Source organism: Mytilus galloprovincialis, chromosome 3, assembly GCF_965363235.1.
Source record: "Mytilus galloprovincialis chromosome 3, xbMytGall1.hap1.1, whole genome shotgun sequence".
In the NCBI taxonomy this organism is placed as follows: domain Eukaryota; kingdom Metazoa; phylum Mollusca; class Bivalvia; order Mytilida; family Mytilidae; genus Mytilus; species Mytilus galloprovincialis.
In genome coordinates, this window is record NC_134840.1 from 86,651,720 (window position 1) to 86,678,444 (window position 26,725).

Genomic DNA, 26,725 nt, shown 5'->3' on the forward strand with positions numbered 1-26,725 from the left:
ACCAAGTGAATGGAAATCAACTGTCACATTCCTGACTATTTTTCTTATCCCATGGATAGATTACCTTAGCCATATTTGGCACAACTTTTTGGAATTTTGTGTCCTCAATGCTCTTCAACTTTGTACTTGTTTGGCTTTATAACTATTTTGATCTGAGCGTCATTGGTAAGTATTTCTAATTTCAAATTTCTAACATATCTCGTAGCTAGTGTCCCTTTAAAGGAGCACTAACTGTCAAATTCATGTTCACCGATTTGACTCAAATTCTCATATTTGATTTATAAAAAGTTTGAAAATAACAATTTACGAGGCTTGATAATATGTAGCTTCGGTTCGTGTGTATTTTAGTATCTATAGACGCCACATAATTAATTATCGAGTTTATCTCCAGACGACCTCCGATGATCATGTTTAAACGATATAAACATATAAAATATATATATTGTACACAGCCATGTATCACCATCATTGCTGGTGATCCGATGGATAAATATGTTGTAGAGTTGTCACTGACTCAGACGTACTTATAAATATAATTATTTTCTGTGACTGTATCTTGCATTAAGGTAGCACAATACAAAGATTTTTTTCACTCCCAATCAGACAACTTTAAACTCATGTAATTCAATTCATCCTTCTTTATATTTTATAAATGAGGTACCAAAAGAAAGAAGAAAGATTAATCTTTCAAATTGTGATAATTTCATTATGACATAATTATTACATAATTAATTGTTATGTAATTAGTTGCTATATTGTGATGTTAACACTTGGATGAATTTAGCGTCTTTGTTCTTCATAGCATCCCAAAATATTTTATAGATTGTTGTACAACACAGCTTGACCTCCAAAACTGTCTGTCTCAGATTTCCAAAAACATCAAGAGAAGAAATTTTATACCCAATTGAATTTAGTGATCTCATATGAATTGATGTTGCAAACTTCATTGAAGATTTATGAGAGAATAAAATACAATAGGAAAAATCTGAGACACAGTTTTGGAGTTCAAACTGTGTTGTGCAAGAATCTATGAAAAGTTTTGGGATGCTATGAATAACAAAGAAGCTAAATTCATTCAAGTATGGACATCACAATATAGCAACTAATTACATAACAATTAATTATGTAATAATTATGTCATAATGAAACTATCACAATTTGAAAGATTAATCATTCTTCTTTCTTTTGGTACCTCATTTATAAAATTTAAAGAAGGATGAGTGGAATAACATCAGTTTAAAGATGTCTGATTGGGGATGAGAAATCTTTGTATTATGCTACCTTAATTTGTAGGATCCTTTACTATAGATAATTGAGCTGATCTGTAACAATAACATCTCCATGCCTTATATATCATGTACTGTAGTACGCCGCTAGATTAAAACTGACGAGGAAAGGTAACACACGGCCACTGAAAGCTTTATTATTGTGAAGCCCAGGTGGTCGTGTGGTCTAGCGGGATGGCTACAGTGCAGGCGATTAGGTGTCACGATATCTCAGTAAACTGGTCCGCCGTTCTATCTATAGCTTCGCACCGGAGGAACGGGTTGGAGCTATTGTCACATTGGCGTTAATTGGACGAGTCTTACAAATTCAATGATTTGCTAATAAAATTGGCCAATTAAAGTGATAGGAAATTGACCTCAAATGTTAATACTGCGATGCCGCAAAATAAACAAGTATCTGCCGTTAATTAATCCCATGGTAGTAGCGCAGATAAATGACCAACGAGCGTGTTAACATGTTCTTGACAAACTGAGCCGGTATCTTTTGTTCCCTTAAGAACTCAGTAGGGTAATACATGTGCTAATTTTTATTTGATTTGCTATCAGTATAATACATAATTAAACATAGCCCATGATGTACTGGTCTCGTCAAATTATTAAATCCCGTGGTCAGAATTCTGACCACGGGATTTAGGCCATACCTGTTGTCAGTGTAGCGATAAGTGAACACAACAGGGGTCCAGTTTAGATATCTCAGTAGCATGGGTTCAAATCCTGGCGAGGGAAGAACAAATAAATTTGCGAAAGCAAATTTACAGACCTAACATTGTTGGGTTGATGTTTAAGACGAGTTTTTGTGTATCGAATCAGTAAAACAAATGACTTTTAAAACGGTTAACATTTGTTTCACTTTCAACATTGAAATTATTTCCTTCAAATACCTGGACATGCACAATTCATGCGTTATCCATCTCTAGCAAAGGGGTTAAATAAAAGTTCACATGAAGGCAGTTTCAATGAAGTCGAATTAGCTACGAATTATTCACTTGCAAGTGAATATAATTCATCATCAATGTTTCGTAGCTTATTTTGACAAAATTGAACCATACTGGTAGCTAAAAGCGAAGTAGTTCACTATTCCATTTTCACTAGCGGCCAGTGATTGAACAAACAAAAAAAATCATATTTTAGATTTTTTAAATATCTCGTAGCTATGAAGGTCAGCTATGATAAGAGATAAAAACACATTTTTGTGTAATTGTTATTTAGTAAATAAACCCATCATAGATCATGCTAGATACCAGGATCAATTTTGTATTTACGCCAGACGCGAGTTTCGTGTGACAAAAGTTAGACTTATCAGTGACGCTCAAATCCAAAAAAGTTAAAAAAAAAAAAAAAAAAAAAAAAAAAGGAGAGCATTGAGGACCATAATTTCTAAAAATTTTGCCGCCCAATTTAGATAACGTAATCTATTCCTGAGGTAGAAATTTAAAGCCTTAGTATTTCAAACATACAAAAGTTTTGTAAACATGCAGTTAATTCATAAATTGACCATATCAATGATAATTCATGTCAGCACAGAAGTGCTGTGCTATTGGGCTGGTGATACCCTCGGGGCTCAGAGCGTGGGATAGAGGTTACGAGTGAGGTTAATTTACGAGTGTAGAAACATATTTTCCCTATTTCTAATTTTAAAGAATTATAAGGATGAAACGCCTTTTTAAAGGAGTTTATTGGTGTATAAACTGGACCAACGGTCACTCACATGCAAACATATCATAAAAGTCCTTCGGACTTTAGACTTTTATTTGTTTGTGAGTGAATTGGTCGAGTTTATACACCAATAAATTCCTTTAAAAAGGCGTTTAATCCTATAATAACAGCTAGACCTCAGTCTCAGCTGAGACTACTAGAACACTGTGTTATAGTAGTCTCAGCTATGTGTTATACGGAGTAGTCTCAGGTCTCAGTAACACTGAGACGTAATGTTTTCTTCTTCTTATGATATCCAGTTATCCATCAGATTTTTGATGATTACTAACTGCTGCGCATGCGTAGGATAATAATAAATAAATATTTACAAAATAAAAGTGCCAAAAAATAAACAAATACTAACATGACATGTGGTTAAAACTATTTACATAACTACTAGGTTTACTGTTCTATATTGTAGAGAACAGTAGGTGTCAACTGTTCTCTAAAAATATTTAGAGTGGGAGAAAGTACTACACCTTTGGGGGTAGTACATTCCATTGTGTAATAGTATACGGAAAAAATGAGTATTTCTAACAATCTTTAAATGCAAGTAGGTGTCTGTAAGTTTGTGGATGAAATTGTCGAGTTCTATTGTCTGTTGGAATGAGTAATGTTGAAGGTACAGCGACAATATGATGAACAATTTTATAAAACATTATAAGTCTGGTTTTAAGTCTGCGTTGTTGTAAGGTAGGCCAATTTAAAGTATTGAGTATGTCTGTAACGCTACTGGTGTTGTGATAACGATTACAGGCATATATAGCAGCCCGACGTTGAACCATCTCAAGTTTATTGCATTGTTCAGCAGTATGAGGGTTCCAAACCGAACAAGCATATTCTAGTTTAGGTCGGACAAGTGCTAGATATGCCTGAGACTTAATGTTTGTAATGGATGTTTTCAGATTTCTTTTTAGAAAGCCTTGGCTTTTATTAGCATTACCAATGATGTTGTTTGTATGCTGTGTCCATTTTAAGTCGGATTGCAGTGTAACTCCAAGATATTTTGCGGAGGAGACAGATTCTAGAGTGTGGCCGTGAAGGATGTAGTCGTGTTTGATGGTATTTTTCTTGTTTGAGGCAGTGAGAACTGTACATTTGTCTGGATGGAAAGCCATCAGCCAGTCTTCTTCCCACTTTGCAGCAGCATCAAGATCTTTCTGAAGGCTATCACAATCTTCTTTAGATTTGATGCTTTTGTATATGATGCTGTCGTCTGCGAACAGTCTGAGTTTACTGGATTTCAAATATTCTGGTAGGTCGTTAATATATACCAGGAATAGAACTGGACCCAGAACTGTTCCCTGTGGGACACCAGAAGTAACTGGAGCAATGTCTGATGACTCCCCATCCAGGACAACTGTTTGTGTGCGGTTTGATAAGAAGGCAGAGATCCAGTTAAGTGTTTCATTTTGAATACCGTAGAAATGTAATGTATATAAGAGTCTTTGATGTGGGACTTTGTCAAAGGCTTTGGCAAAGTCCATAATTACAAGGTCTGTTCAGTGGCGGATCCAGGGGGGGGGGTTCCGGGGGTGCGCACCCCCCCTTTATTTTTGCCGATCAATGCATTTGTATCGGGACATATGTTTTGCACCCCCCCTGCACCCCCCCTTTGCCCTGGGTTAGCACCCCCCCTTTCGAAAATTCCTGCATCCGCCCCTGCTGTTTGGGTGTTATTGTCTGAATTTGAAGCTAGTTCTTGTATGAAAGATAGAAGTTGTGTTTCACATGATCTAGAGTGTCTGAAGCCGTGCTGAAGGTCGTATAATAGGTTGTTTTTTTCTAGGTGGTTAATTAGGTGTTTAGTAATGACATGTTCCATTAGTTTGCAACTGATACAAGTGAGAGAGATTGGTCTGTAGTTGACTGCGTTGTATTTTTCCCCTTTTTTGTATGCAGGTGCGACATTTGCGTGTTTCCAGTCGGGTGGTATACGGCCAGTTGTAAGTGATTTCTGGAAAACAATGGTGAGGATTGGTGCCGTAATGTTTTGAAGTTGTTTTAGTACTCTGCCGCTGATGTTATCTGGGCCCGTGGCTTTGTGCGGATTGATGTTGTGTGAGAGTTTTTGTATGCCAGGTGTAGTAATTGTGAGTGATGGTATGACTGGATGGGGACTTGGCCCTTTATCAGGCATATTATTTGCTGTTTCGGTGGTAAAGACTGATTGAAATTGCTCATTTAAAATGTCGGCTTTTTGTTTTGTATCAGTTGTTAATTGGCCCTCTTTTTTTAGGGGAGCAACTCCACTATTGTCAGTTCTGATTGATTTAATATAAGAAAAGAGTTTCTTTGGTTTTGATTGGTTGCTGTAACTTAGGTCCGGGTCATTTGTTGGAAGGTCAAGGATAATTTTTTCTATGTATGTACAATAGGCACGTCTCTGTTCTTGTTGGACTTGTTGTTTTAGTTTTTTATATTTTACTATATGCTTTTTATCCTTTTTCATTTTAGAGTACAATTTATTCTTTTTATTTATCATTTTTCTGAGTTTGTTGTGCACCCAGGGAGGTCGATGTTTATACGTTAGCATTTTATGTGGGATGCTTGTATCTATTGATTTTGTAATATTGTTAACCGGATTTTTGTGACAAAAATGTCGGTTATTGATTTGGGAATGTACGGCGGGCGGCCGGGCGGGCGGCAATCAAATGTTGTCCGTGCATTAACTCATGAACCGTTCAACCAAAGCTTTTAAAATTTTAATATGTTGTTACTGACAACTAAATGAAGGTCAAGTTCAATAATAGCGATTTTGACTTTTACCGTTCAGGAGTTATGGTTCTTGAAAGATTGAAAAATGGAGTTTTCAGTCGTGTCCGTGCATTTACGCATGAACTGTTCTACCAAAGCTTCCCAAATTTTAATATGTTGTTACTGATGACAAAATGGAGGTCAAGTTCAATAATGACGATTTTGACCTTTACCGTTCAGGAGTTATGGTTCTTGAAAGATTGAAAAATGGTGTTTCCAGTGACGTGTCCGTGCATTTTCTCATGAACCATTCAACCAAAGCTTTTCAAATTTTAATATGTTGTTACTGATGACAAAATAGAGGTCAAGTTCAATAATGACGATTTTGACTTTTACCGTTCAGGAGTTATGGTTCTTGAAAGATCGTAAAATGGCGTTTCCAGTCGTGTCCGTGCATTTACGCATGAACTGTTCTACTAAAGCTTCCCAAATTTTAATATGTTGTTACTGATGACAAAATGGAGGTCAAGTTCAATAATGACGATTTTGACTTCTACCGTTCAGGAGTTATGGTTCTTGAAAGATTGAAAAATGGTGTTTCCAGTCGTGTCCGTGCATTTTCTCATGAACCATTCAACCAAAGCTTTTCAAATTTTAATATGTTGTTACTGATGACAAAATAGAGGTCAAGTTCAATAATGACGATTTTGACTTTTACCGTTCAGGAGTTATGGTTCTTGAAAGATCGTAAAATGGTGTTTCCATTCACATTGTTGCATTTACTCACGAACCATTCAATCTTAGCTTTTCAAATTTTAATATGTTGATACTTATGACAAAATGGAGGTCAAATTTGATATTGACGATTTTCACTTTCACCAATCATCAGTAATGGTTCTTGTGATATTGCCAGGACACAAATAAATGTTAATAAATCCGGTTTGCTGTCGTTGTGACAGCCTCTTGTTTTTAAATAAATCCCACATTTCATTGATAGTACTATTGTTGTTATTGTTCATAATAGTAAGCTCTTCTAGAGTTTTTTGTAGGTCTGCTTCTATATTTTCCCAGTTTGCTTTGTCATATTTTAGTATTTTTCTGGGATGTTGTCTAACTTTTCGAAGCCAAGTGTCTGTTTCTATGTAGACGATGTCGTGGTCACTTAGTCCTAGTGGTGGGAGTGTGTTTACTTTGTTGACAGTTGTTGGATTGTTAACTAGGATTAAGTCTAGTATTCTTTCTTTTCTAGTTGGTGTATTCGGAGACATATAGTTCTAGTTGTTGTAAAGATGTTCCTTTGTCTGATGGTGGTCTGTAGTATGCGCCTACTAATAAGTTTTTACTACCAGTCATGTTTATTTGAGACCAAACTATTTCACAGTCAGTTTTAAGTTCACTTACTTCTGTGCTTATATAAGTTCTTTATTAATGGCAATAAGTACACCTCCATGACTTTGGTTATTTTTATTTGGTGGTCTGTCTGATCTATAGACATTAAATGTCTTAAATAGTTCTGATGGAAAAAATTCATATGATGTCAGATATATTTTTGTCTAGCCATGTTTCAGTGCCTATGATTATGTCAGGTTTAGATGAATCAATTAATTGATTCAGATCTTCTTTTTTATTTCGTATCGATTGAAAGTTTATGTTAAGTATCCTGATAGGTTAATGATTTTTAGTAGTGACTTTTTGTGATGTTTTGACTTTTGGTTTTGATTTAGTCTTAGTATCATAGGCAATGAAGATGCCTGAGGAGCACCTAAGCTGTTATTGAGAGATGTATCACTCATACTCCAGTTACTACTAGAATTTAATGATATGCTTGATTGGTTATTGAATAAGCTAGTGGAGAAAGTTGGCATTCCACAATTTGTACATTCCCAGCTAATATTGCTAGCATTCATACACTCGTAGATGTGAGATGGAATACTCTTGACAATTAATGTGAAACCAAGTAGCGCAGCTGTCGCAGCATAGTGCCTTTTGATTTTAAAAAAGAAAATAGACAAACTAAAGCAAAGAGATTTTAATGTTTTATCAGAGAGTTTTATTAAATAAAGGTTAATGGACCCTGTGAAATGCAAATTTCTATCATACTGATGTTGAAATTCGCGCCTTTTCTATGTCGTATTCATCACATAAAAATATATGATGCAGCGACATCTAGGAAAGGAATGTGGCTGCCAAATACGGGCGGTAATTCCACCAAAAACAGTTCAAAATGCCGTTTAGACGCTTTTTGTAACTGATTATCAATGAAACATAGATGTTAAATAAATATTATATCGAGTTTAATAAAGATCTGCACTACCCGTTCTATGATTTTGCAAGGTGCTTGTCAACAACTATTTGTGACGTCATAAGACAATATGGCGGAAACAGAATTGAATGTTGACAGTCTGATCTCTCGACTGTTAGAGGGTAAATAAAGTGATTATGTATTTGAAACAGTTTTTAGAAATCAGAGAATCTCTACAACAAATGAACAAATTCATTATTAAAGATGTATGAGAAGAATGGTTAATTAGAAAACTGGTTTCAAAACTTATGAGCTCCCGTCTTCCGTCAGTTTCATAAGTTTGACAGTTGCAATCATCTAACATGTCTAACGGCATCTAACGTCCTAACTATTTTAGTGATTAATAAAAAGTTAACCTTCTGAAAATATGTTACGACCCAGGTGTAACACATACGTCGATTAGTCCCTGACACCAGGTTAAAATCAGAAATTCTCAAAAGGGAGGGACTATTATAGGATATGATTTACTGCTGAACTGTAAAAAATAACCCCATTTGAAGACTACTATGCATATATGTTAATTATCGCACATAGTCAGTAACAGGACGATAAATAGGTTGTTGGCTTTTTAAGTATTGGTACCATAAAATACATTTTGAAATACAGAAGCTCTTCGCTATGTAAAATCTTTTGCTTGTGGACTGCCCTCTCTTCGAATTAGCTCTCGCCGCGATAAAGCCTTTTTGTGCTAATGTGGTGTAAAGAAACCAACAATCGATCAATCAATCTCTGCAACTCCTGCTTTCGTTTGTGCAACGCTCTGTTCATGCCATTCACCACTTATGATTGTCACCTACATGTATTACAAAACTTACTGACACCACTGGTTCAAGTGTAAAAAATTCAGTTGTAGTGTTAAGAGTTTCAAAATAGAGATCGAATATTCAGAATAAAAACAATGCCAGAAAATCAGTCTGACGCATGAAAACAATAAACTGATATATATTGCAAGTCACAGTTTAAAAATGATTAAAATAGTCAAAGAACAAAACAACACTATAAATTTCATGCATCCCAAGGCCGTCTCTGGATTTACCTTCATTAGGAATATGCAAAGCCAAATATTCAATAGCCAAAGATGTATAGAAACTGAAACATTTAAAGAGCTACATGATTTATATCAATATATTGTGCAATATTACTACATTGTTTTAATCTTTTTCTTACCACTTTATATTTTAAAGTACTTTACATGTAGATGATATTCACTCTCATAATACAATGTACAAGCAGTGTATGTAGTATTAAAGGTTTTTAATTTTTATACGACCGCAAATTTTGAAAAAATTTTCGTCGTATATTGCTATCACGTTGACGTCGGCGTCGTCGGCGTCGTCGTCGTCGTCGTCGTCGTCGTCCGGCGTCCGAATACTTTTAGTTTTCGCACTCTAACTTTAGTAAAAGTGAATGGAAATCTATGAAATTTTAACACAAGGTTTATGACCACAAAAGGAAGGTTGGTATTGATTTTGGGAGTTTTGGTCCCAACATTTTAGGAATTAGGGGCCAAAAAGGGCCCAAATAAGCATTTTCTTGGTTTTCGCACTATAATAATAATAATAATAATAATAATAAATTCTTTATTTAAAGAGGGTAACTCAATTAGAAATAGTCTAATTTTCATTGAGGCCCTCAAACAAAATACATGCATACAGTTAACATTCATACATTAATTTACAATATATATTACTAGTATATACACAATTCAATCATTGAAATATACAAAGGGTAATAAATGACAATATTTGATATAGTTTTGTTAAAGGAAAACAAATTAGTTGACTTGCATATAATTTTCAAGAAAATGATTATAACTATGTTTCTTGAATAATTCCACATTAGGACATTTTTTTATTTCGAGTGGTAAATTATTCCATACTTTGGTTGCAGAATAATGAAAAGATTTTTTATAAAAATTTGTATTTGGTCTTGGAACAAAAAGATCATTATTAGAGACAGATCGTAAGTTGTGGCGTTGCACATCATCAATATTTAGTATTGCTAAGTAATCAGGTGTTAGCCCATTTACAATTTTATACATTAGAATTGATTGTTGGTATTTTATTCTTTTGGTAAAAGATAGCCATTTTAAAGAAGAAAACATGAAATTAGATGGAATAGAAATATCGCATTCCAGTATAATTCTTGCTACTCTTTTTTGAAGTTTTATGATTCTATCTGAATCTTTTTGTAATAAATTTCCCCAAACTGAACTACAATAGTCTATATATGGTAGAATATATGCATTATAAAATAGTTGCCTTGTGTGTATTGGCAAATATACTTTAATTTTATATAAAAGTGATACTTTAGATGAGATAATTTTACATATACGATCAACATGATCTTCCCAGCTTAAATTTTCATCAATGTCTATTCCAAGTAATTTGAAAGAATGGACATTCTCAATACATGTTTCGTTGACGGTAATACATAATTCTGATAGTTGTTTAAGTTTTTGTTTTGAACCCAATTTCATACACTTAGTTTTTTGTGCATTGATTTTCATACTATTATTGTTACACCAAGATTGTATAGCATTTAAATCATTTTGCAATATGCTGTTTATTTTTTCAATGTTTTTATCATGAAAATGCAATGTTGAATCGTCAGCATATAAATCCATATTGGATTGTTTAACATGAAGTGGTAAATCATTTATATATATTAAAAATAACAGCGGACCTAAAATAGAACCTTGAGGCACTCCATACTTTACAAACGATTTATCAGATTTAATGTTAGCGTATTGGACTTCTTGTTGTCTGTCAGACAAATACGATTTTATCCAATCTATCATATGTTTTCCGATATGATAAAATTTTAACTTTTCTAGAAGTATGGCATGGTTTATAAGGTCAAAAGCCTTACTGAAATCTAAAAACACTGTACCAACTATTTCTCCATTATCTAAATATTTTAACCATTCGTCAATTAGTTTAGTTAGCGCTGTTTGGCAGGAATGACCTTGTCTGAAACCTGACTGGGCGATATGTAACAATTTTTTATTGTTAAGGAATTCATATAACTGTGTACATACATGTCTTTCGAAAATTTTAGATATGGTATTCAAAATAGAAATTGGACGATAATTTGAGGGAATATCTCTTGGTCCTCCTTTATGTATAGCAGTTACTCTTGCAAGTTTTAATTTTTGCGGAAAACGATTTGAAGTTATACTTTTGTTTATTAAAAAAGTTAGTGATGGGGATATTATTTCTGCACTTAGCTTTAAAAATTTGGGACCTATTCCATCTAAACCTGCGGATTTATTAATATTAAGATGTTTTAGTTGAGAACACACCTCTCCAATGGAAATGAGTTTTAAATGAAAATTTTCAGTTTTCTTTAATTTTTCACTAGTAAAATTTTGTAGCATAGAAAAATCCATATCTGAAGTATTATTTCCAATAAGTTTTTCAGCTACGGATGAAAAATGAACATTAAGAGTATTTACAATATCTTGGTTGTTATAAACCGTTTGATTTTCATACTGCATTTTAGGTGGAAAAATATTATCCTCTTTTGGATTTAACTCTTTAATATGATTCCAAAGTTCTTTACTATTTTTGGAACTAGTTATGGCGTTTTGGTAATATTCCTTTTTTGCATTAAATATTAACGACGTTGTTTTATTACGCCACTTTTTAAAGTTTATCCAATCTTTTTTTGAATGATACATATTCCTATATTGAATGGAGTTTTTAATTTCTTCATTAAACCATTCGGCTTGTTTAAATGTTTTTACTCTTTTAGTTTTCATTGGTGCATGCTTGTTTATAACTTGATTAAAAAGTTCATACCATTTGTCGACAGCAATATCAATATCATCTTCCATTTCAACAATATGAAAAGGGGTTTGATGTAAGTCTGTACAAAAGGCATCTTCATTAAATTTTTTGAAACACCTATACTTTATTTCGATATGATTTTCTTTTTTTATCTTTATATTGATTTTTCTATTTAAGCATACAGGATAATGGTCACTTAAAGCATATGAAGGTACATGACAATGGACAATATTTTCAGGATTAGTAGTGTAAATATGATCAATTAGAGTTTCAGATTTGTCACAAATACGTGTTGCAGTGCAAATTTGTTGTTGAAGATTAAAATTGTTTATGAAATTGATCCATTTTTTATTCTCAATTTTAATCAAGTCAATATTAAAGTCCCCCATTAAAATTATCTCTTTGTTTTCTGAAAGAGCTGCATTAAATTCTTCCTCAAAAAGATCTATCCAGGACTGAGGGGAATTTGGTGGTCTATAAATAGTACAAATGAAGAAAGGTTTAGATTTTGGAAATTCTACCTCTAACCATAAAGTTTCTAATGTATTAACTTTAGTTTAAGTTAATAGAAATCTATGAAATTTTGACACAAGGTTTATGACCACAAAAGAACGGTTGGGATTGATTTTGGGAGTTTTGGTCTCAACAGTTTAGGAATTAGGGGCCAAAAAAGGGCCCAAATAAGCATTATTCTTGGTTTTCGCACAATAACATTAGTTTAAGTAAATAGAAATCAATGAAATTTAAACACAATGTTAATGACTACAAAAGGAAGGTTGGTATTGATTTTGGGAGTTTAGGTCCCAACAGTTTAGGAATTAGGGGCCAAAAAGGGACCCAAATAAGCATTTTTCTTGGTTTTCGCACCATAACGTTAGTATAAGTAAATAGAAATCTATGAAATTTAAACACAAGGTTTATGACCATAAAAGAAAGGTTGGGTTTGATTTTGGGAGTTTTGGTCCCAACATAATAAGGGGCCCAAAGGGTCCAAAATTAAACTTTTGTTTGATTTCATCAAAATTGAATAATTGGGGTTCTTTGATATGCTGAATCTAACTGTCATGACTGTGTATGTAGATTCTTAACTTTTGGTCCCGTTTTCAAATTGGTCTACATTAAGGTCCAAAGGGTCCAAAATTAAACTTAGTTTGATTTTGACAAAAAATGAATCAGTTAGGTTCTTTGATATGCTGAATCTAAAAATGTACTTAGATTCTTGATTATTGGCCCAGTTTTCAAGTTGGTCCAAATCGGGGTCCAAAATTAAACTTTGTTTGATTTCATCAAAAATTGAATAAATGGGGTTCTTTGATATACCAAATCTAACTGTGTATGTAGATTCTTCATTTTTGGTCCTGTTTTCAAATTGGTCTACACTAAAGTCCAAAGGGTCCAAAATTAAACTTAGTCTGATTTTAACAAAAATTGTAACAAAAATTGAAATCTTGAAGTTCTTTGATATGCTGAATCCAAAAATGTACTTAGATTTTTTATTATGGGCCCAGTTTTCAAGTTGGTCCAAATCAGGATCTAAAATTATTATATTAAGTATTGTGCAATAGCAAGTCTTTTCAATTGCACAGTATTGCGCAATGGCAAGAAATATCTAATTGCACAATATTGTGAAATATCAAATTTTTTTTTAATTAGAGTTATCTTTCTTTGTCCAGAATAGTAAGCAAGAAATATCTAATTGCAAAATATTGTGCAATAGCAAGATTTTTTTTTAATTGGAGTTATCTTTCTTTGTCCAGAATCAACTTAAATCTTTGTTATATACAATATACAATGTATATTCACTTTTTACTACCAACTGATAAATTAAAATAATCTTTACCATTCAGTGATAACAAGCAGTTTTTTTACATCTTAATATTTTATGATGTATTTAAATGAATAGTTATTGTTGCAAACTCCATTAGAAATTTTAATTGAGATTAGTTTTGGAATAAGGGAAAGGGGGATGTGATTAAAAAAATTGGGTTCAATTTTTATACGACCGCAAATTTTGAAAAATTTTCGTCGTATATTGCTATCACGTTGGCGTCGGCGTCGTCGTCGTCATCGTCGTCCGGCGTCCGAATACTTTTAGTTTTCGCACTCTAACTTTAGTAAAAGTGAATGGAAATCTATGAAATTTTAACACAAGGTTTATGACCACAAAAGGAAGGTTGGTATTGATTTTGGGAGTTTTGGTCCCAACATTTTAGGAATTAGGGGCCAAAAAGGGCCCAAATAAGCATTTTCTTGGTTTTCGCACTATAACTTTAGTTTAAGTTAATAGAAATCTATGAAATTTTGACACAAGGTTTATGACCACAAAAGAACGGTTGGGATTGATTTTGGGAGTTTTGGTCTCAACAGTTTAGGAATTAGGGGCCAAAAAAGGGCCCAAATAAGCATTATTCTTGGTTTTCGCACAATAACATTAGTTTAAGTAAATAGAAATCAATGAAATTTAAACACAATGTTAATGACTACAAAAGGAAGGTTGGTATTGATTTTGGGAGTTTAGGTCCCAACAGTTTAGGAATTAGGGGCCAAAAAGGGACCCAAATAAGCATTTTTCTTGGTTTTCGCACCATAACGTTAGTATAAGTAAATAGAAATCTATGAAATTTAAACACAAGGTTTATGACCATAAAAGAAAGGTTGGGTTTGATTTTGGGAGTTTTGGTCCCAACATAATAAGGGGCCCAAAGGGTCCAAAATTAAACTTTTGTTTGATTTCATCAAAATTGAATAATTGGGGTTCTTTGATATGCTGAATCTAACTGTCATGACTGTGTATGTAGATTCTTAACTTTTGGTCCCGTTTTCAAATTGGTCTACATTAAGGTCCAAAGGGTCCAAAATTAAACTTAGTTTGATTTTGACAAAAAATGAATCAGTTAGGTTCTTTGATATGCTGAATCTAAAAATGTACTTAGATTCTTGATTATTGGCCCAGTTTTCAAGTTGGTCCAAATTGGGGTCCAAAATTAAACTTTGTTTGATTTCATCAAAAATTGAATAAATGGGGTTCTTTGATATACCAAATCTAACTGTGTATGTAGATTCTTCATTTTTGGTCCTGTTTTCAAATTGGTCTACACTAAAGTCCAAAGGGTCCAAAATTAAACTTAGTCTGATTTTAACAAAAATTGAAATCTTGAAGTTCTTTGATATGCTGAATCCAAAAATGTACTTAGATTTTTTATTATGGGCCCAGTTTTCAAGTTGGTCCAAATCAGGATCTAAAATTATTATATTAAGTATTGTGCAATAGCAAGTCTTTTCAATTGCACAGTATTGCGCAATGGCAAGAAATATCTAATTGCACAATATTGTGAAATATCAAATTTTTTTTTAATTAGAGTTATCTTTCTTTGTCCAGAATCAACTTAAATCTTTGTTATATACAATATACAATGTATATTCACTTTTTACTACCAACTGATAAATTAAAATAATCTTTACCATTCAGTGATAACAAGCAGTTTTTTTACATCTTAATATTTTATGATGTATTTAAATGAGTAGTTATTGTTGCAAACTCCATTAGAAATTTTAATTGAGATTAGTTTTGGAATAAGGGAAAGGGGGATGTGATTAAAAAAATTGGGTTCAATTTTTCTCATTTGAAATTTCATAAATAAAAAAGAAAATTTCTTCAAACATTTTTTTGAGAGGATTAATATTCAACAGCATAGTGAATTGCTCTAAGAGAAACAAAAATTTTAAGTTCATTAGAACACATTCATTCTGTGTCAGAAACCTATGCTGTGTCAACTATTTAATCACAATCCAAATTTAGAGCTGAATCCAGCTTGAATGTTGTGTCCATACTTGCCCTAACCGTTCAGGGTTCAACCTCTGCGGTCGTATAAAGCTACGCCCTGCGGAGCATCTGGTTCTGACATGTTATAATAATATACTGTCAGTGTCAAGTGTTCTGTTGCATCATACACATATATTAATTGTCAATTTTTTATGTTCTTATTTTCTTTTTAGTCCGAGGATGTCGACCAGGAAAGACAGTACATATGACAGAGGCTGAAGTTAGGGGACTTTGCCTGAAATCAAGAGAAATATTTCTTAGTCAGCCCATATTACTAGAACTTGAAGCACCTCTTAAAATATGTGGTAAGTCAAATAAAGATAATCAAATATAATTATGAATGCCTTGTTTTCTAACTGTTTAGAAGCAACCCCATTTATTCATAAATAAGTCAAATAATAATTTATTTTTTTTTCTATCCAAACTTTAAATATGATGAACCATTTGACGTCCATCTATATCAAACTATGTATCACAGCTTAGGCCATAAAAAAGAATAGGTGTGTTTGCCCAAACGCTACCTACCCAAAAAAGCTGCCTACTCAAATTCTTTTATTGTCCTGATTTGAAGAAGTTTTTTTTAATCAGATAGGCATGAAGACTAATAAACACCCGATACTTCAATTTCTCTTTTTGAAAAAAAAAGAAAATGCCTACCTACCCATTGTCTCAACCTTTGGGTAGGGTTTGGGCAAACCAAAATATTTTTAATTGTGGCCTTACTTGGTCCCTGCCTTTCCCAGTTACTGCCACATTGATGTACACAGCTGAAACGCAAGTCTGTGTTCCTCATCTTGCTTGAAAGTTGGCATTTCACATGTACATTGTATGTCATTGTGATATATAGTGGAGAATTAGGAGGTATGTCTTCACATTGTATGCCATTGTGATGGTTAATTTGAATGTGTGCAGACATACAAAGAAATGATATAGTATTTATTATTGTCAAATATATATGCATGTAATAATAACTTTAAGACATTTGAAAACCAAGCATCTTACAGAAATCAGAGCTTATACCATTTTACATAATTTTTCACCAAATAAGAATTCAATTGTCTTTCAGGATACTTTTTTATTTACAAACTAAGCTGAAAACTGGACAGAATTGCTTTGTTCTTTTCTAACCAACAACCTGATACAACAATAATTGAATTTAGAAGTCATATATATATAGAAATGATCAAATTTCATTGCTGACACTTATCTCCCTTAGGGGGATTAAAAGAGAAATTTTGGATACAATTCATGGACTTGAATTAAGAATCATTACTATGTAACTAAACACTCTAAATCAGTTGGGATTGTGAGGCCAATTTCTTAAGTGAAAAAATATCATAAAATTTCCAAGACTTGTGCCATGTAAATTTATTGTTCAATTTTCCAACATATGCACACTATGTATTTCAATCATTTGATACATTTTGTATTTTGTAGGAGATATCCACGGACAATACACAGATTTATTACGGTTGTTTGAATATGGAGGATTTCCACCAGAATCAAATTACCTGTTTCTAGGAGACTACGTAGACAGAGGCAAACAGTCACTGGAAACTATTTGTTTACTTCTTGCATATAAAATCAAATACCCAGAGAACTTTTTTCTATTACGAGGAAACCATGAATGTGCTAGTATAAACAGAATATATGGCTTTTACGATGAATGTAAGATTTGGTTATTTTTTATTTCAAGTGTATACATATTTTTTTTAAGCTCTTGCATATTATTTCTTTTTCTTATGCATTAGAAGCAGAACAACAGTCTTAAATATCTGTTTCACTGACTTTGCTACTTGTTGCCAGTAAAACTGCATTTGTTACTATCAAATTGCCAATTGACTGCAGCTACTCTTCAACTACTATTACTCCTTAAAGTCATAAGACATGTAAGAAACCTCAAATTAAAAAAAAATAATGCATATGTTTTTTATAACTCAATCATGTCAATGGATAGTTTTCATTATAAAACTCATGAAAATATACTTTTTTCTGAAGAAAATTCTTTAATTTGTTCATATTTAGAAAAGTTTACTTTATTTTAATTGCTTCCCCCTGACATATTTTCCTTATGCAAAGTGACCTCAGTGTGACCCATCTCGTAAAAATCCGGTGATTGCAATACGCATGGATGTCCTTAAAATAAACTATTATCTGATTGTACATGTTAAACATGTGCCCAAATACATACTTTTTTGTTGTTTGTGGACAAACAGGTGACAATCGTTAAACTTCAGCTTTAAAACAAGAACTTTAATTACCTGCCATATTTTCACAACAACATTGACCGATTGAAAAAAAAAATGACTATTATACAAAATTTATGCCAAAAAAATGATAAAATCGTGCACAGAAGACTAAGTTTATGATGTTTGTATGCATTGGTTCAAGAATTGAAATAACATTATTTTTCACCGGTCACTCGTTTATTATGACTTTAACTTACAGAAGGTATATAGGACTTTGATACAAATTGATCAAATATAAAACCAACAAATTAGCAATCATTATTACCGGTACTTGACCTGCTTTGATATGACTGAAAATGATTGTAAAAATGAAATGAACAGCTTACAACTAAAAAACCCTACTTTTTGATGTTGTAATCATAAAACACAAAATTATTCAATTGGGTCATAAGCACTTTTTTGCGTAAAATTTGGATTCAAACCTTAAGTTCTTTGCCATTTGACTATCAACAGATTTCACCAAGGGCTTAAATGAAACCTGTGAGTTTCAGCTACACATTAAAATGGCAGTTGTGTATTTTGGGGTTGATCTTTGTGGTTGAATAAAGCAATTAAGCTATCATCGTTTTAAAAAAAAATCAGCTGAAATTTAATAGAAAAAACTTTAGAATTGTGTAAATCTCGAATTATGAAAATATTGTGTTTGGTTGCTATAAACCGCAAAAATCGGTCCGTTATGGATCTTTTTCTTTCAGGTTTGTGTTGAGCTTTATAAAATGAAGGTTCATTGAGTTATTTTTTTTATTAATTTCTACAAAATAACGAATACAAACAGTGAACATTGTCAACATGTCAGTAATTTTCAGCAACTATTTCTTAGAATTTCTGCGCATAGCAGTAAAAACGTGCATATTGTGGTTCCAGAGGCCAAATAGTATAAATAAAATGTATTTCTTACTACTTGTGTTACTTGTTTTTGAATTAAAATCATAATTACACCCCCCCCTCAACATAAAAATAAATATTACAAATAACATTGAAAATAAGTATGAATTTAATCAATTTTAACTGTCTGGTTCCGTAGCTGAGGGGATGCATCTGAGGCTAGTAATCAAGCGATCCGGGTTCACATCCCGCAAGGATGAATGTACGGTTAAAAAAAACCAATACCAATATTAAATAACCTGACTTGACTTTAATTTAATTCTAATTTCAAATTGAAAATGCTTTTTTCCTTGTGACAAAGTTAATTGTCTTGTTTATAGTCGTTTATAGAATAATAGAGACATACATGTTAAGATAATCCATTACAAATCGATAACTATGGGATTCTGAAGCGGCAAGACTTTTGTTTTTCTGTCTTTTAAATGATTGTAGGGATTAGAGTGTGGATGTACTTCAGTTGCACAGTTTAGCTACGTTTTTTACCCAGAAAGCTCGAAAATAGCAATTTTGACCCAAATCACCCACATAGCATGTTTGGCTTTAAAAATTGCTGTTTCTCACATAAATAGACCATGCAGGGTTCTTTTTCTTAGAGATGCTATTTCTAACATTGTATTTGAATGCTCTGTTGATACTATTTCCATAAATAAAATTCAAAAAAGGACATTTTGTATCGAAATTTTACAATTTTCTGAGTTTTTTGTTGTTGTCACGTGACATTGGACTGATTATCACGTGATCAAAAGATGATATATTTTTTTTACAAACCTGTCATTAATATTACTGAAAAACTATTTTCTATAAAAAGTCTTAGTTGATAAGTCTACTAACAGTAATAAGAAAGTTATGATTGATTGAAATTTGATCGTTCCTCAACGGCAAAAATAGTGCAATTTTTGCCGAATGGTAAAGAGTTGCCGAATGGTAAAGAGTTAATACACACCAGTGATAAGAGTATGGTTATCAATAAAAAATAAAAATAAAGTTACATATTACACAATTTATTTATTGCCTCTTATGATTTTAGGTAAGAGAAGATTCACAGTAAAGTTATGGAAAACCTTTACAGATTGTTTTAATTGCTTACCAATTGCTGCTATTATAGATGAAAAAATATTTTGTTGTCATGGAGGTAGGTGAAGATTGATTATATGATTATAACAAGCATACAGGCTGTTTCAGAATTGAATTCCAATCTAATTATAACACAGACCTTGTGTTCCATGTCTGCAAGGATCTGACAACACTGGTCTACATTCTGTTTGGGATTCCTGTTTTAAACTCAACTTAGAAAAATTAAAGGCTGACATTTCGTTAGCTGATGTAAAAATTACTAATGTAGAAAGAAGAATGGTTTGTTGTCAGATGCATTTGTAGATCTTTGTAAGTTAAGTTCAAAAGATCTGTATTTTCAATCAGACTAATTTATTTCTGTATTATTATTAAAGCTGTTGTAAAAGAAAACAGCAATCCATCGATTCATAATTTGAGTGCATCGCTGCCCTTAATTAAATATAGTCTGTTTTGGAACAACCTTAAGTGGATAGGACTATTTATTTTTATTACCCTACCGACGAAGTCCTAAAGGGGACTTTAGGTTTGCAGTCTGTCTGTCTGTCCATCCCACAGTCCAGCAAATCAGTTTTCTAGACTTTTTTCTTCATGCTTAAAGATTAAGAATTTAGCATTTTTCATGGGGAAAAAATTATAGCATTATGCATGTCATCCACGCTGTTTTCCGAAAAGTTTTAGTTTTAATTGATTTAGTCATTCCTGAGGTTGCCTAGGTCAGTTAAAATTTGTTTTGTCCTGTTCAGTGATATGCATTACTGGACCAAACAACTTTTTTGTATTTTGTTCAAATCATTGTGTAATTATACCTATAAAAAAAAGAGTTGGTGTAGTTAAAAAGAATGGTTTAATTATTTCTCAAAGCCTTAGGAACCACTATTAATTGGGATATTTATAATCCAAATAAATTGTCTATTTCACGAGTTGCAAAATCTTTTGAAGCATCACATGGGTTTAAAAATATAACCATTAGTTTTGGTAGTGTAACCTTAAAACTAAATTTTATAATAAGACTAGTGCTTTTTTGTGACATTTAAAATGTGTTGTATTTTTTAGGACTTTCCCCCGATTTACAGTCAATGGAACAAATCAGACGTATTATGAGACCAACAGATGTACCAGATACAGGTAGAGAAATACAAGAACATTTAATTAATCTATTTAACAAATCTATTGACATACATTTCTAAATGCTGATATTCAAGCTATATAAAACATTGTTATAAACTTTTGAATGAAGGCTTTCAGAAAATGTAAACATAAGCTTTATAATTAGCTTTGACGACACAGTTTGACTGATCCATCATGAAGTGGTCCATCATTAAGATGATACAAAAGGGGGATTAGTTAGATTATTACCAGAAAAATAGGTTAATTCCTGGAACATACAGAATATTTTTTCTAAAATTGATAATTGAACAATTAAGAACCACAAAACATGCTTTTTGTCGAGTCTGCAAATTTTGTTGCAGAAAGCTCGACATGGGGATAGTGATCTGGCTACGGCGGCAGTGTTAGCTTACTTCTTAAAAACTTTATATTTAAGAAGGGGGAAGACCTGGATGCTTCATACTTTGTATATGGATGCCTCATGTTACGAAGTTTTCCTCAGTCACATGACCAATGTCCTTGACCTTATTTTCATGGTTCAGTGACTACTTGAATATTTGGTGTATGGAATGATTGTAAAGTGAACATGTTTAGCTGGCAGGTGTCATCTGACCTTGACCTCATTTTCATGGTTCAGTGGTCAAAGTTAAGTTTTTGAGTTTTGGTCTTTTTTTCTAATACTTTATACAATAGGTCAACTATATTTAGTGTATGGAAAAATTTTATGATCTATATGTCAGTCGCGCAGGTTTTATTTGACCTTGACCTCATTTTCATGGTTCATTGCTCAGTGTTAAGTTTTTGTGTTTTGGTCTGTTTTTCTTAAACTATTAGCAATAGGTCAATTATATTTGTTGAATCGAACAATTGTTAGCTGTACATGCCTGCCCGACATGATTCATCTGACCTTGACCTCATTTTCATGGTTCATTGGTCAATGTTCAGTTTTCTTGGTTAATGTTAGGTTTATGTGACAGTTGTAATAAAGCTTTATATTTAGGACTATCAACATAATATCAATGATTAGTAAAGAAGGCGAGACATTTCAGCGTGTGCACTCTTGTTTATACAGCCGCAAACAAATTTTGGGATCGTTTAATGGTATGATGTCATCGTCGTCATCTGCGTCGTCCGAAGAAGCATTTGGTTTTTAAAAGTGAATGGATCTCTTTCCTTTTTTTAAGAAGGTTCAATACCTCAAAAGGAAGATTGGGATTGATTTTGGGGATGATGGTCCCAACGGCTTAGGAATTAGGTATACTAAAGGGGATTTTTCTAGTTTCAGGATAATAACTTGTGTATAAGTTTTTTGATTGCTCTGAAATCATACCACAATGTTCAATACCAAAGGTAGAAGGTTGGGATTCATTTTGGGGGTTATGGTGCCAATAGTTTAGGAATTAAGGGCCAAAAACAAGCATTTTTGTAGTTTCTGGACAATTACTTGTGTGTGAGTGTATGGATCTCTCTGACATTGTACCACAAAGTTCCATATCACAAAGGGAAGTCTGAGATTGAGTTTGGGGGTAATTGCCCCAAACATGCAGGAACAAGGGGCCAAAAAAGGGCCAAAACAAGCATTTTTCTAGTTTCCAGACAATAACTTGTGTTTAAGAATATGGATCTCTTTGAAATTGTACTACAAGGTTCCATACTACAAAGGCTTGAATTGAGTTTAGGGTTAATTGCTCGAAGGAGCATATTTGATAGATATTTGTAATATATAGGTAACTAAAAAGAACCTTTTTGTTGTCTTTGACAGGTTTATTGTGTGATTTATTGTGGTCAGACCCAGATAAAGATGTCGCTGGATGGGGAGAGAATGATAGAGGTGTGTCGTTTACATTTGGTGGTGATGTTGTCAGTAAATTCCTCAACAGACATGACTTAGATCTTATATGCAGAGCACATCAGGTAAGTTATTTATTGAGATAACATTCTAAGAAAGTAGTTTATTGTGAAGAAAAATGCAATCCTTTTGTGATTATGAAGCTAAAGTAAGTCAGCTATAAAATACCCTGAAATGACAAATGTAAAACAATTGACGAAAGAGAACTAAAGACCTGATTAATGTACCAAAAAATAAATAAAAAACCCAAGTATGATATACTGCAACAGACGACAACCACTGACTTAAACAGGCACAACCATAATGTGACTGGGTTAAACATGTTTACTGATGCCTTAAGATACATATTTTCCATAAGGTTGTATATCCATTGTCTTTGTCCAGCGACTAATTATTCATCTTACGTAACAATTTGTGAAAAGTAGAAATATTAATTTGTATTTTAGGTAGTGGAAGATGGTTATGAGTTTTTTGCCAAGAGACAGTTAGTTACATTATTCTCAGCACCTAATTACTGTGGAGAGTTTGACAATGCAGGAGGAATGATGTCTGTAGATGAAACATTGATGTGCTCATTTCAGGTAATGTTCAAGATTAATAGGTTCTTTGAAGTTCTTGGTTTTCTTGAGAGGGGGGGGGTAAAAGGGGGATATGGCAAAGATATTGAATGACCAATAATGTAAAATGTTTTTGCATATTTTTTGTCTGCAAAGGCATTTAACCATCTGGTTTGCTTTTCTTAGTACTAGTGAGTAGTACATTGACAGCAATCAAAACTAGATAAGTTACCATACAACAGTTGTAATTGAAAATATCTCAAACAGTTCAACAGCATATATAAAGTATATCTGGTTTGATGTGACTATCTTAATCGGGTTAGAAGTTTTCTTTGCACAGATCTTTTTCAATGACTTATAACAATACCTTGAAGAGACTTGCCTGGTAAAAATGATCACAAAACAGTTATGCTTTGTTTACAAAATATTCTGAACTTTGTTTAAGATATTGTCTTTATACGACCGCAAAAATTGAAAATTTTTTTTTTATCATGTTGAAGATAGTGCACTTTTACAAAGCTGTTTATTATTTGAAAATGCAAATCTTTGACTGAATTTTGCTGATGCACCAGAAAAAATAGCTTACTTGAAAAAACATTTCTGAAGGCTTCCCTGCATTTAGTTGCTATTCTTTTGATGATTTTTCTTTGCTCAAAACATTTTTATTGATTGATATTCTTGAATAACAAATATTGAGATGTTATAATTGTTTTATTCATTGCTATGAGAATTGTTTCTTTATATGTGTTTCTATGATTAGGCTGATGTTTTCATTTTAGATCTTGAAACCCTCTGAAAAGAAGGCAAAATATCAATACGGAGGATTAAATTCGGGTAGACCAGTAACGCCGCCAAGAGGGCCTCAAGCTCAGAAGAAGAAATAACATTAACATTGACTAAAGAGAAGATTACAGCTTGCTTATGACAGAGACATGTATTAACATATCAAAGTAAACAGCTTGTTAACCATACTAAGTTGGGCAGATATAGGAAATCCAACCATTTATTGTCTATGCATCCCTTTACTAAACAATTACTGTTAAGTTAATGCTTAATTTCTTTGTATAGGACAAAGTAATACCTAAAAGATTCAAGTTTTCATTTGGGCATTTCATTTTTATGTATCAGGTTTTTCTTCAAAGGTTTCTGTCTGTCTGATTCAGTGAAGTTTTTGAAATGATCTTTTTAATTAGGATGATTAAATATATACAAATTTTTTTTAAATGATCTGAATTGTAATAGAAATAATGTTTTTTTTTTAAATAGTTGTTAGTGATTATCTTATACTTTTCCTGAACAAACCATACAGCACTGGTTTTTCAGCCAAAGGACTAATTTACATGTGTTTGGTGTAAGGTCTGATAATTCAGACCTCGGTGCACATAGTTTTAAGTAAACCATTGACAAACTTTAATTCAATGTTTGAAAAATTCTGTTTACATGTTGAACTTATCCATTTATGTTTACAATAACATTTTATGTTTTGTCATTTAATTTCATTTATACCCTAGAGTTTGATTTGCATGTTTAATGACTTTCCTACTTAAGGCAGTGAAGAAATGATGCATTAATGAGTCAGTATTGCAGGCAGAGGTAAATAGAGGGGTGCTGAATTTTGTGCCCTTGTGCCCATTTGATAAATAAGCAAACAATGAACGTTTCTTTCTTCATCTTAGCCATTAGGTTAGGTTCTTAACACACACTCTTCATCATCAAATGTGACACATGTTACCTGTATATAATCACCTACAAATAAGTCATTACTTGCTCTGGTGAAATTAAGAAACCTCTCTAAGCCCTGTTTCCAAAAGTGACGATCTTCTATAAGGTCAGAATATTGATATCAAATCATTTTCTAGCACATGATGATTAAATAATAACACTTATAGTTTAACATAAATGTTGAATAAATCCTAGTTTTCTTGTGAACCCCTTAAGTGCCCTTTATAAATATACACCTCTATTTTCAAGTCCTGGCTGGAATGCTATTAAGTTGTATCTGATCTAAGAATATTTTATAGATAAAAACTAAAATAAAGATTAACATTGTTGTAACTTTAAGACTTTTTTTTTTTGCTAGTTGGATTTTTATAGGATATATGATTATTGTTAGCCCAATGAGTGTTCAGGAGTGTGACTTTTGTTCGATTTTCATTTCATTCATTTCAGGTTTGTACATTTGCAATTTTGAGAAGGATGATCACAATATAAAATTGCTAAAAACAAACAATCCCAAAATAATTGTGTAACAGATATTATTAATTTCATATTTTGTTTATCGCATGGTATCATTTAATTTGTACAGTTTGTAATTTTGTACGTTACAACCAGAAGTACCCTTGGTTTATTTACATAATAATTTGTTTATCTTTGGGGATGTTGTGTCATCAGAATGTAGGAGTACAAATTTGATGATAAAGGATTTCATCTGTGAGTCACCACTTAGATAGTTAAAAAAATTATTCTAATTCTTTTGTTAATTCTCTCAACAAATAGTTTTGGGGTTATTTTCTAATAAATGAACAAACTGTTAATGTGTTCTAAAACAAGAGTTTTAGTTTTTACAGACACATAAAAGATTTGTTTTTCAAAACAATCATTTCACAAATATGTATATGTTACATTATTCATTGACCTTGTATGATAATTTTATTAATGCAAAGTTCATTTTCGTTGTAAATACAATATACATTTTCAAATTTATTGTCCATAAATTTAAACATTACATATTTCGAAATGATATTTACTACAGTGTGCTGTGGTTCACATTAACCTCTATGTGAAAATTATTTGTAAAATGTATAAAACCACCAATTATTCAAGAAACCATTTTTAACCTATACCAAGTACATTAGGGATGCTATAAAAGCAATAAAAAGTATACTAAGAAAGTAAATCAAGAGGCTGTATAGAAGAAAGGGCAATACTTCTGATACACAGACTTATCTATGCATACATTTATGTCTATTGTTACTGTTGTCCTTATATGTTTTTGTTTGTTAAGTAAATTATTTATACCTACGCTATATGACATTTAAATAAAAATAATAATGTACAGTTGAAATATGTTTATTATTTGATTCTGATAAATTTCTTAAATCCACATCCAGCCTTGGAACAATACTTAGAAGCATTTTTGTGCTCTGCATTAGAAAGTATTAGGCATAATGATTTCCTGTTTGTGTGTTTGAAACATGTCCTTGGTTGGGATTTTTATGCCCACTTTGGGAGCATTATGTTTTTGGGTCTTTCCATTTATTCTTTCTGTCCGTCTGTCCTGCTTCAGCTTAAAGGTTTTTGGTCAAGATAGTTTTTGGAAAGATTGGAACTTGTTCTTAATCTTTCCTTAGGCACTGGCCTCCCTAACAACACAACAGGTTAGCTACTATTCACACTGAAATATAGTTCCC

The 26,725-nt window shown here is 32.4% G+C and overlaps 2 protein-coding genes across 2 annotated transcripts; one reads left to right on the plus strand and one right to left on the minus strand.

Moving 5' to 3' along the window:
• Positions 1–3,514: 3,514 nt before the first annotated feature.
• On the minus strand, positions 3,515–4,099 carry LOC143066846 (uncharacterized). Its single transcript, XM_076239658.1, has one exon. The coding sequence runs from the start codon at positions 4,097–4,099 to the stop codon at positions 3,515–3,517; it is 585 nt and encodes a 194-aa protein (XP_076095773.1).
• Positions 4,100–7,976: 3,877 nt separating this feature from the next.
• LOC143069266 (serine/threonine-protein phosphatase PP1-beta catalytic subunit) lies at positions 7,977–26,379 on the plus strand. Its single transcript, XM_076243806.1, has 8 exons — positions 7,977–8,102; positions 15,768–15,899; positions 17,032–17,262; positions 19,756–19,860; positions 20,856–20,927; positions 22,672–22,823; positions 23,205–23,339; positions 24,095–26,379. Exons 1-8 carry the CDS (start codon positions 8,051–8,053, stop codon positions 24,197–24,199), a joined length of 984 nt encoding a protein of 327 aa, XP_076099921.1. The 5' UTR covers positions 7,977–8,050; the 3' UTR covers positions 24,200–26,379.
• The last annotated feature ends 346 nt before the right edge of the window (positions 26,380–26,725 follow it).

Excerpts from the sequence above, each read along its gene's own strand:
- LOC143066846 (XM_076239658.1), bottom strand. The coding sequence starts at position 4,099 with ATGGCTTTCCATCCAGACAAATGTACAGTTCTCACTGCCTCAAACAAG.
- LOC143069266 (XM_076243806.1), top strand. The coding sequence starts at position 8,051 with ATGGCGGAAACAGAATTGAATGTTGACAGTCTGATCTCTCGACTGTTA. Across the intron at positions 17,263-19,755 it reads ATATGGCTTTTACGATGAAT|GTAAGAGAAGATTCACAGTA; the intron begins GTAAGATTTGGT and ends TTATGATTTTAG. Across the intron at positions 22,824-23,204 it reads TTATATGCAGAGCACATCAG|GTAGTGGAAGATGGTTATGA; the intron begins GTAAGTTATTTA and ends TTTGTATTTTAG.